Raw genomic sequence first — 12,141 nt, 5'->3', positions numbered from 1 at the left:
TTTTTCAAATGGAGAAAAAACCATCACGTTTTACTTAAAAAGAGAAGTCACAGTAGATTTTAAGAAATAGTGGTACATATTTACTAAGTAAATTTTTTAAATTAAAAATAGGAAACTAGAACTGTATTTTAAATAACGAAAAAATCAATCAAAAGGCCCAGCAGTTGTAAAATAGAGGCTAAAGACCTATGGCCAAATCGCTTACGGAGCAGTATAGTCGCAGCGGTTGATGGGTGTTAAAATTGTTATTTTTTTGGATATTTTTACATTGCTTATTTGCCTCATCAAATAACAGTGATTAATGAAACAAAACTCGTGATTCATTTAAAAATCAGACCTTCCGCCACTCGCCTTCAACCTTTAGAGCAGTGGTTCTTAACCTGGGTTCAATCGAACCCCAGGGGTTCCGTGAGTCAGTCTCCCGGGTTCTGCGGAGGTCAAAACACACATCCAACTTATTGTACGATATTATGAAAAACGATACGACGTACGATATATTAATTTATCCAATAGATCTAGAATATTATTTGAAACGAATATATGTATCAATCTAGCAATAAAAATAATACATGACCTCAAACGCTAAAACAACACACCTACTAACTGAGCATTGTAGTTTTTTTTTTTACTAGGATGGGACTTCAAATAAGTCATATCAAATGTACTAGATCTATTCGGCTGTCCAAATTTAAAACACAGTAAGGGACATTTTTTTTGTAGTACGTTTTTTTTGCATTTTTGGACTAAGTAGAGTCTACTTAGTCCATGAATGCAAAAAAAAACGTACTACAAAAAAAATGTCCCTTACTGTGTTTTAAATTTGGACAGCCGTATTGTTATTATGTATTGTCATTGCAAAATGTGTATTATTTTGTTTTTGTTTTTATGTGAAAATCGTGTTATAATGCTTTTGTTTATTTTGTGCACCTATGTATAAATATACACCTTTTATTTTATTTGAAACAATCATATTTTATTTTTCATATGAAACGGTGGGGTTCGGTACTTCTAACACGGTTAAGAACCACTGCTTTGGAGTCTAGTTACACCCTTTGTGCTTAGTATGGCGGGGATTATGATCAAATGAAGGCCAATTAATTTTAATTACCAATGTATGATATGTTTAGCGAATTTTTAAGAGCATCTGGAGGCTGACATATCACCCCTCCGGTTCTTCTTTGTACTATTGAAGAAGGGGTTGGATTCTTATCAGGTTTCGTGAATGTTGAGCAACCTGAAAAATGAACACATTTTAAAATTATATTATTTTTAAGAAAACAAAAGGTAATAAGGGCATTTATTAAACATAATTCACATCTCGCTCACTCCTTTCAGGAACGTCATAAATCAAAAATCGTTAATTTTCAGTTGTGCATGTTTTCGGAATGCCCAGTAAATGTACTTTATCCCAGGAAAAGCGGCATATTTTTAACTTAATATTTACCCACTAGGAAAGGTATTTCTACCTTTTTGGTCGATTGATACTTAAGGACGGATGTTTTTATATAAATATTATGTACCAATTTCTTTGTTAAGGTCTACACTATATGTACGCAACTATCAAACGCCGTCGCCAGCAGTCCACAGCCAAAAAAAAACACCCGTCCGAAATGTGAATAATAATTTATAATATTGTGAATACTGAATTCAATATTTTTGTTAAACATCTATCTACTACTGGCATCAGTGGTAATCAAGTGTAACTACTTTAAAAAAGACATAAATATTTAAATAACATTTTGTTTAAATCTTACCTCGGTACGACTTTCAGTTTCGAGTTTTTCTGGTTTTCTATCCCTGCAAAAATAAAAATAAATGAACTACTTTATTTTATTTTCATAAAAGTATAAAAAAAAGTTGGATGTTAATGTGTTTCAACTGCGTTAAGTATTTCCAATATGTTTTCCAAATATTTCAGCCCAACATAATGTTTGTCTCAGAAGCCGAAACATGTACTTCAAAATGACAGTATAATAAGTGAATAAAACAAAAAAAGTATTTTTATTATTATTCTTGAAAGGCCTTCATCAGTCTTAGGGTCCAGATTCTAGGATGCGGGAGCAGATAAGAAGGAATACAAATGAAGTTAAGGAGCTCATGGTTAAGGACATTACTGCTGAATGGGAAAGGAAATGCATGTAAAACTTGTGTTCACTGGGTACGGCTTACATAATTAAATAAAAATAATTAAGATATTTATTTGAAAAGAAGGTTACTTTGATTTATCATCCGGATTGGAGTGAAATCTTCCGCCTTCTCCACGAACCCTGTTCATGGCGTGTCGGTGTCTTGATTCATGGAGGTATTTCTGAAAAAAAAAAACAAGTAGTTGCAGGCATCTTGCGAAAAAGGTTAATCCTGCTAAAACTGACCGAGTAAAGAAAATAATTCAATCAACCACACTACTCAAATTTTGGAATTTATATTTATCCTTCAATTGACACATTCTTTTATATGCTAGTTCTTGGCACCATCAATGGTCGAGCAAGTTATATATTAACACAAAAATTATGAAGTAAACAAGATCACTCTTATTTTATAGATGTGGAAGAATCCCGCTTCGGAATACCCCCTCAGACACATTAAACAGATCAATATCCAGCATGATATTATTTAGCATAGCGGTAGCTCTTCTTACAGGCATAACCATCGGCAGGTTGGTCTTTTATATAGTAATGCGGAACAATCTATGCCGACGCTGTCTTAGGCAACTATCGGGAACATACACACCAATGCAATTTAAAATTTTGTCTAAATAATTTATTAAAAACAGATCTAATTACCTTCTTCTTTTACATGTATAACTCAAATAATACATATTTGCTAACTTTTTTCATTCTCATCTTTTTTATTGTTTTGTTTTCTGTTCAAATTAAATATCTGTAGTATATATAGGCACTTTTAATTTTATTTCTGATATCTATTGTATTCTTGCCAGTGCCCTTTTATTATAACCTAAAATAAAATGTATACCCACACACAGGCCATGCATTTGTGGGATATTTTTTTGTATTATTACAATATATTTTTTGTACTTGTAATTAAAATATATTGTGAAGTGCAAAAGAATTTAAAATAAAGAAAAAAATTAAATAAACAAAAATGCTCTGGATAATTTCAGGATTGTCAATCATACCGCGCAACAATCGATAAAAATGTGTAATCAAATACACATTCCTTCTAGTCTCTTTGGCCTTACCGGTCTCTCTTTGGGTATCTTTCCGAGGTCCACAAGACGTGCGCGCGCCTGGCGTCTGCGCAGGATCCGGCGGTACTGGCGCGCGTTCACGTACAGCAGGGGCTCCTCGTCCGCGGGCTCGCTCACGGCGCCGCCCGACACCGCGCCCGTGCCGGCGCCCCCCGCCACCGTCATGCCCGCCCCCGCGCCCGGGTTGCTCACCATCTGAACAGAAGAAACACAGAAAACTCTAATGAAAAACCCTAATGAGAACAATTCAAATTTAATCGGTCAGATATCTATAAGTATAATATTGTGGGTATACTGGCAAAAAATGCTAACTCGAAAACTCCATTTTAATTTATATATTAAATGTCAATATCAAACACTGATTTTTTGAGTCTACTAAGTTGTATTTTATTATTAAAAAACACATCAAATATAAGTTTTCAGACAATAGTTTCGCCTAGTCATGGCAATTTCAAACGCATAAATGATGAACGACATTCGTTTGAAAATGCCATAACTAAGCGAAACAATTGTCACGAAATATATTTTTTACATAATACATAATACATACAACTTAGTAGACTAAAAAAATCAGTGTTTGATTTTAACATTTGATATGTAAATTAAAACGGAGTTCTACAAATTAAACGCCAAATCTATGAATAAAATCTTTATTAAAACTCATCAGTCACTGGGTTAAAAACTACACGACTACCGACTTCAGAGTAACCATTTCATCATCAGCTTAACAAGCTGCTCTCCGGCACTACCATTACACAGTGAGGCGTCCTGTCCAACATTTTGGCCATGCTCCAGCCCAAGAAGACCGAGAAGAAAGCGCAACAATACGGCGGCTCCACTTTCCTGCCATCAGACTCAGCCGATTGACGACGTTTTTCATTAACATATTTTTTATATTTTCTCTCATTATTTTCATATCATAATCCACACCTGTATAAGCGCCCTTGAGGTAGTTTTTTACGAAAATGGCGCTATTTTTTATATTTTCTCTCATTATTTTCATATCATAATCCATACCTGTATAAGCGCCCTTGAGGTAGTTTTTTACGAAAATGGCGCTATATAAATCATCCAAGATGATGATTATTATTATCAGGTCAAGTACAGATGATCTGATATCTGGTTACTATTACTAGTAAGCTCGTCAGCAGGAAGTAATTACAGTGAAACCTCTATCTATCGTTCCTCGAATAATCGTTTTCCCGAATGTGTCATTTATTTCTTCTATCCCGACTTAATTTCATACTAAACTAAACCGCATCGATCGTTTCTTTATCACCATTTACCGCATTTATCGTTCAAATTAAGCTGCATATTTGATACATTTTGTCTGCTTTTTTTACATTATTTTCAATTTTCTTACATTCAACGGCAACGTATGGGATAGAAACTATCGAAAGCTTGTGTAACCGATAGCAGGAGAGGTCAGTATTGATGCAAAGGAGCCGCTGCCTGTACCTGCATTTCCAGAAGCATGCACACTCTTTGAAAGAAAACTTTCTACAACGCACATTCAATAACCGATACTATTTGCAAAGCCGAAAATATACTATTGACTAATGAAAATAAAACAATTAAAAAACAAATGTTGATCAATAAACTGAAGTATTTTTTCAAATTCTATTCAGGTTTGTATTTTTTTTCAAATTGTAAATACATTTGCATCTGAAACATGTATTCTTTTTAGAATTTTAGCCTACGAATGGTTATGCAGATTGGGAGGACGGTTTCTTTACTCGGTCGTATCTATTTGCGTATTGACCTCTTAATCCTGCATTCACAGTTAATTTTAATAGGTCCCTTTGAAAACGATAGATAGAGGTTTCACTGTATTATTATCAGGTCAACTACAGATCACCTGATGTCTGGTTACTATTACTTGTAAGCTCGTCAGCAGGAAGTCATTACCATGACGATATTTCCCCCATTGATGATGGGCTGCTGGGCTGGCTGCTGCAGCGAGGCGGCCTGCACGCCGCTGACCTGCACCAGGGAGCCGTTGATGTTGACATAGGCGTTGCCCCCGAGGTGCTGGCTGTCTATCTGCACCGGCTGGTACAAGTAAGTTTGCCCGTCGGCGCCCTGCACTATTTGGGCCTGCTGGCCGCTCATAACCTGCGGGTTGTTGGCACCTGAAATGTAATTTAATATTTTATGAAGTGTTTGCATTTTGACATCTCAATGTAGATGAAGAATAATCTGGAAGTAATTAGTACACTGAATCTACAGTTATTTTACCTCTGATTTATTTGCATTCATATTTATTTTATTTCATTTTATTTATGTTCATATTTATTTTACTTTATACATATTTGTACATATTTATGTTAATATTTATTTTACCTCTGATTTATATTTAGTTAGTCAACATAACAACTACAGGTAAAATAACTGTAGATTCACTGTATGAATAACATATGTACAAATAAAATAAATATGAATATAAATAAATCAGAGGTAAAATAAATATGAACGGACAGAACGGAGTAAAAATAACTTCTAAGTGGAGAAACCCGGATTTGTGTACAAGATGGTTTGACTTTGTGAGGAATTTTTAAATTTTTTAAAATTTTATTTATAATGAAGAGATAAGGCGTAGGACGCAGCAAATCTTGGTCACAACTGTCGTCAAGAAAAGGCGATTCATTTGGCTTGGCAATGTACTCCGCATGCCTCCTGAGAGCCCTTATCAAGCTTGCCTCTTTTACAAGGCATCAGGTTTGCGCTGCCCAGGACGACCACTGCTGACAATTTGTCGGCAGTTCTCGTTAGAACATCGGGACGGGGATTTATCTTGGGAGGATGCAAAGGAGTTGGCAGCCGACAGAAAAGATTGGAGACAGTTTGTGGACTCCATATGCTCCACATAGGGATCGGATATGATTTAAATAAAAAAAGTTCATAAATTGATTCGGCAGTCAGTTTGTGGTAAAATCTATACATTTTTAATTAATGTATTACTTAGTTAAATACCACTTAAAAATAAGAAACAGTTACTACCCCCTCTTCAACATTCAACGTCCCAAGGACCTAACTCTAAAATTTAGAATTAGCTTCACATACGTGTTTGAAAATGATGTGGAAATGCATGGAAACATGTGTCACAGTAGATTTTAAGAAAAAGTGGTATTTACTAAGTAATACACTAATTAAAAAAAAAAATCAACTATAGATGTACCTAATATAAAAGAATAACAAGTTAGCTCATTGCATCTGTAGACGTAAATCATTGCTATTTGGTTAAGTAGATACTTAAAATAACTTGACAGCCATAAAAAAATGTTTTTTTTTATTCAGGCAACATCAAATGTAACTGTCAAATTATGAATGTGACATCTCAGAATGCATTTGGGCAATGAAATGTTTTGTACAAAAGCTTAATGGAGTGTTCTTGCAATTATCCTGTAAATGAAGCGTAAGCGAGACGATACATACCTTGAAGTGCAGAAACTGGCACAACTTGTATTTGTTGCAGAGTTTGTCCATTAGGAGCGGCCATCTGAAAAATAATAAAGAGAAAATTAAAAATGGAAAAGAGATTCTGTCCATTTTCAAAGTTGAATAAAAAAATCTCCTTTCATAAGAAATTTATTAAAAAATAAAACTAACTTACTAACCATCACCCCGCTTTCCGCAGGGGTAGGCAGAGAGAACAGAACACCACACCGCTCTGTCTTTGCAAACATTCTTCGCCTCTTCCACGTTCATGCATCTCCTCATACATACCCACCGATTATTACGACTCTTAACTTGACCGCTTTCAAGTATTCGGCATACCTGATCGTGTCAAGTTTTTCTCGGTCTTCCTTTGCTCCTTTTTCCAATTACATTCGCCTCATAAATTTGTTTTACTGTTCTTTCTTCACTCATTCGTTTTACATGTCCAAACCATCTCAACACACCTTTCTTAATTTTATCGATAATGCTAATCTCAGCTTTGCATTCCTTCCTTATTTCACTATTCAAAAATCTATCATACATCGTTTTGTCGCACATTCTTCTGAGAGATCGCATTTCGACTGCATTCAGTCTACTTTCATCCTTCTTTTGCCAACTCCATGTTTCACTTCCATGCATTAGGAAATATTTTGAAAAATATATTATCAAATGTTATTTTTCATAGCATATTGGTTTGTTTAGATCAGGGGTTCCCAAAGTGTGCGCCGCGGCGCCTTGGTGCGCCGTAGAAAGTAAAGAGGGGCGCCGTGAGTCGATCCTTTATCATTATCCGAAACCGCAAATATTTTCTTTTTTGTTGTTCTCCGTTTGAATTCTGAATTCTTATAAACATAATAAAACTCAATTTCATGTTGTGGATGTTTTAATTTTTGTGCCTATCTACCCAACTATTATTATTGTAGGTACCTATTTCTTTCGACAATAATATATGCAGGATCTTTCATTAAGTGCTTTCTATCTTTATATTTTAATAAAACAAAGTGTGGGTCAGAGATGTAGCATCAACAATATGGTCGCTATTAACTGTAAAAGTTTGAAAGTCTTTATTGAAAAACCCTATGTATAGTGACCATATCTATTCCAAATAGCTTACTAATGTAGGGCGCCGCGACATAATACTAAGCTTGTAAGTGCGCCGCGGGCTGAAAAAGATTGGGAACCCCTGGTTTAGATAATATTTATTTATAAAATAGTGAGAATACAACTACCTGGATGGCTTGTGTTCCCATCTGGGGAGAAGCATGGAAAAAGAAAAAGAAAACAATAATATCAAATAGTTTATAATCACAATTACCAATTAGGTATATTTAGGTTGTTATGCATTGTAACATTCAGAGGCGTGCATTCTATATAGGCAGAAAAGCAGTGCCTACCCTGGATTACTCGCGTTCCATATAGAAAAACGACCAGTGCCTACTATAACTTATCCTTACCCAACCCTACTGCCTACCCAGATTAAAAACTCTGTGTACGCCACTGGTCATACTTTTCAAAACACAGTAAAGTCTGAAACTATAGTGCACATTTAACCATATTAAATAAAACATAATTTTATTTTTTTTGATTGTTGCGCAGTATGATCGATAATCTTGAAATTATCCGGAGCATTGGTCTGTATGTTCCCGATAGTTACCTAAGACAGCGTCGGCATAGATTGTTTCACATTCTTATACACAGGACCAACCTGCCGATGGTTATGTCTGTAGGAAGAGCTACCGCTATGTTGAACAATATCACATTGGATATTTATCTGTTCCATGTGTCCGAAGGAGTTTTCCGAAGCAGGATTCTTCTACACATTGAGTCTTCTTGCTTACTTTTTAATTTGTTTTTTTAATGTATACGCCTTAAATGTTAGTTTGTAATGTATATATTAATTATTGAATAAATTGAATTGAATAATTTATTTACCTACAAACTAAAAGATACAGATCCTTAGTGGAGGTAAATATATTTTTTTTTGTAAGGGAATATGAAAGTCAGCCTGAAATTGGCTAGTTTAACTGATCACTTTATACACTTGTTAAATGTTCGCCCATGATTAAAATCATCCAAACTTATTCATTTTTGGAATAATCCCTCGAGGATTTGTATACAATGATTTGGACATACCCAAAATATTTTTAACTAAAAATGATTCTTGATTCAATTACAACTTTTATTTTGGGAGAGTCCCGGTTTTTAGACAAAATTCAATAACCCGTCAGGTTTACTTCACATTTCGGTAAAAATTCAATAAAAATACGATGATAAAAAAAGTCTCAAAATAATTAACTGCGAAGGATTATTTGGGATAAATAATTTGTCATTTATTTCACTGTACTGTACGCTGGGGGCATTTCGGTGTACCGGTCAAACATTTCAGAAATCTGGCAATCCTATTTGTTTTTAATAAAATAAAAACATGAGTATGGAGGGATGATTGTATTATAAGTAGGAAAGATTTCTTACCTGAATCGTAGGTGTTCCGGATGGCACTGCATGAACCATGATTTGTTGGCCATTGGAGCCCTGCAGCATGTGTGTGGGTTGGTTCATCTGCAACATCTGTAGCTGCTGGGCGCTCAGCACTATCTGCTGTTGCCCGTCGCCCATCCCTTGGTGCTCCATTGCAAAACAAAGTCACTACATACAAAATGATAAAAACACTTAAATTTTGAATAAAATCCAAAAACTAACATGATTCCCCATTTCAGCTTCCAAAGATAACAGGAGACGTTGCAGAAGCCTGGGTGAGGACCTGTCTGACATTGGATTTGTGATAGTTCATAAGGAAGAGGTGGTGTCATACATCGCTCACTCCTTTCAAGATCGTCATAAATCAAAAATTGACAATTTTCAGTTGTGCATGTTTTCGGGATGCCCAGAAAATGTACTATATCCCAGCAAAAGAGGCATGTTTTTAACTTAATATTTACCCGCTACAGGGCAGAAAGTGTTGTTTTTGCATTTTGAAGAAAAGGTATTGTTTAATTATTTTTTTAAATATATTAAATATTTTTCAAATGGAGAAAAAACCTTCAGGTTTTACCTAAAAAGATCTGTTGTACAGTAAAAAGTTCAATAAGTGGCTTGATATTTATTTTTAATACATTGTTTTATATTTTAAAACTTTAAAAACGTTCTCCTGAAAAATCAAGTTTTTTTATTTATGACGTTCTTGAAAGGAGTGACCGACATGATAAAAATAGTGAAGGACATTGGTACCATAAACCAAGCTAGGACACAAAATGCCTAACCCTCTTCTAGTGGAACAAAAGGTCTGTTGACGACAGTCAATAGTCCGGCTTCTCCTAAAGAGTTTAACGTGGTTTCCTCCCAGCAATGAGCAAATACTGAGAAGCTTTGGATTTGCCGATACTAGATTATACCTCCTGTTCCCAACACAGATTAAAATATTTATATTTTTTATGAGCTAGAGAAACAACAATCCACTTAGTGATCTATGAACCTTGTACTTAATAAGCAAGGTAAATAATGAATGCAACTCCCATCTAAAAAAAAAACATGATTCATACAGCATTGTCCGCCTCCGTAGTGTAATGTTCAGCACACTCGGCTACCGTTCTGGAGGTCCCGGGTTCGATTCCCAGGGGGGGATAAAATAAATATAGGTGATTTTTTCACTCAAATATCTATTCAATATTACCCTGGACGGGTACCTAGGTGGAGGGCTGATTACCTTTCCTTCATGTGTTAATGATCAAGATAAACTGCGTTTATATGATACAGTGCCGTATGCACCATTGGGGTGCGGGTAAGGGTTTGACATACAGCATTTACAAGAGGACAATAGTTAAGAATTTAGACATACTACTACGCCGAGCTAATAATGGCATGTAAATAGGAGTTTTGAGATGATGAAATGTCCCCTCGTTCTATTTTTTCATGAAAATATTAATTGTTTAACAATACGGATTGACAACTATGTAGGTTTAAAATTCCTAATTATTATAAATAAAAGCCAAGAAGCAAAGTTTTAAAATTTATCCCTATATAATATATTATATGGCGTTCATAAGAGATTTAGGATGACATACTTAATAAATATCAGAGTGAAATAAAGCATTATCTACATTCATTTTGAACCCTCTGTGAATTCAATCTCACCTCAGCACCTCATAAGTATTAGCAAAATGTGCCAAGTACTACACTATGTATGTATTTTATACATTTCTACCTATACATAATATTCTCGCTATTCGCTCACTCCTTTCAAGAACGTCATAAATCAAAATACTTGATTTTTCAGGAGAACGAAGTTTAAAAATATAACACAATGTATTAAAAATAAATATCAAGCCACTTATTGAACTTTTTACTGTGCAACAGATCTTTTTAGGTAAAACCTGAAGATTTTTTCTACATTTGAAAAATATTTAATTTATTTATAAAAATAATTAAACAATACATTTTCTTCAAAATGCAAAAACAACATTTTCTGCCCTGTAGCGGGTAAATATTAAGTTAAAAATATGCCTCTTTTGCTGGGATATTGTACATTTTCTGGGCATTCCGAAAACATGCACAACTGAAAATTGACGATTTTTGATTTATGACGTTCTTGAAAGGAGTGAGCGTATTGTCAAATAAGAGGTAATTCCAATTAAGAAATATTGATGTGCAGCAATATAATGATTTTAATCTTGGATCGTTTCTTATCAGTTATCAAATTGATAAATATTTTTACTATTATTTGAATAATATTAAAATAAAATATAAAAGTACGTTTTGTAAGCAAGGCTAAACTCAGATATATTTAATTTCCTTGTCTAAAGCAACAGTCTTTTAGAGGGCCAGGAAAAATAGTCACTTTCAAAATAATACGCCAAAAACTTTGTAAAAATAGCAATATCCAAATAAATATTGTGCGCGAAATATTCTTATTGACAAATATAGATATTGAAATCCTTTGACGTCAGAAGCGCATCACATATCAAAATGGCCTCTCGTCGGTAGGAATAACAAGAAAAGGAAAAAATATTAATTAATTTAATATAATTCATTTGCCCGCTCATTTAAGACATTGGCATTATGAATTCGCTAAATCAAAGGATGAACTTACATTGGATATTTCTCGTCGGCCGGATTTCCAATGATTGGTCGACAAATTATAGACCAATAGTCGCCTTTTGTGAAGCGAGAGCAAGTAGAAGATTGGTGCTGTCGACTACCACTCCCTGAACAGTTATCGATAAACTACAAGGCGGGAATTATGTTTTTTTCACACTTCCATAGGTGATTATTTTAATATTTTTGTATCCGAATTCTGGATTTTCGGATTTTGAATTTGTAAAAGGGTATTTTCATTTGGGAGAAGTATTGGATATAAATATACTCTAAAAGCTCCCGCCACATTTCCAGGTCCGGTATAAAAACTCTTAATAATTCCTGTAAATTTGGACCCATCTATTCGAAATCTTTTATTGTTATTTTTAATTATTTAAAAATATTATAAAGACTTGCTTAGATTC

At 34.4% G+C, this 12,141-nt stretch overlaps 1 protein-coding gene across 4 annotated transcripts; it reads right to left on the bottom strand.

The window, feature by feature from the left end:
- Positions 1-296: 296 nt before the first annotated feature.
- LOC148313170 (nuclear transcription factor Y subunit alpha-like) lies at positions 297-11,870 on the bottom strand. 4 transcript variants are annotated; one of them, XR_015838122.1, is made up of 10 exons: positions 11,733-11,838; positions 9,119-9,292; positions 7,873-7,896; positions 6,644-6,707; positions 5,117-5,340; positions 3,200-3,403; positions 2,217-2,308; positions 1,755-1,797; positions 1,109-1,234; positions 297-428 (listed from the first exon to the last, which is right to left on the bottom strand). XR_015838122.1 is itself a non-coding variant. In XM_088266267.1 (9 exons), the coding sequence occupies exons 2-9, from the start codon at positions 9,275-9,277 to the stop codon at positions 1,184-1,186; spliced, it is 858 nt and encodes a 285-aa protein (XP_088122393.1). In that variant the 5' UTR covers positions 9,278-9,292; positions 11,733-11,870; the 3' UTR covers positions 870-1,183. The 4 variants fall into 4 exon arrangements, 3 of the variants coding, with proteins under 3 accessions (XP_088122393.1, XP_088122381.1, XP_088122401.1); XM_088266267.1 differs by lacking the exon at positions 297-428 and having other exon boundaries at positions 870-1,234; positions 7,876-7,896; positions 11,733-11,870; XM_088266255.1 differs by lacking the exon at positions 297-428 and having other exon boundaries at positions 870-1,234.
- Between the last annotated feature and the right edge of the window lie 271 nt (positions 11,871-12,141).

Source organism: Brachycentrus maculatus, unplaced genomic scaffold, assembly GCF_059751285.1.
Source record: "Brachycentrus maculatus isolate JH-2025_06_01 unplaced genomic scaffold, ASM5975128v1 h1tg000017l, whole genome shotgun sequence".
Taxonomy (NCBI): Eukaryota; Metazoa; Arthropoda; class Insecta; order Trichoptera; family Brachycentridae; genus Brachycentrus; species Brachycentrus maculatus.
Note: the sequence above shows the minus strand (reverse complement) of the source record. Positions and strands in the feature narration are given on the sequence as shown.

Coding starts and splice junctions, on each gene's coding strand:
- LOC148313170 (XM_088266255.1), bottom strand. CDS start 9,277: ATGGAGCACCAAGGGATGGGCGACGGGCAACAGCAGATAGTGCTGAGC. Junction 6,708..7,872: donor GAACACAAGCCATCCAGGTA/GTTGTATTCTCA, acceptor ATTATTTTTCAG/ATGGCCGCTCCTAATGGACA. Junction 1,798..2,216: donor AATCCGGATGATAAATCAAA/GTAACCTTCTTT, acceptor TTATTTTTGCAG/GGATAGAAAACCAGAAAAAC.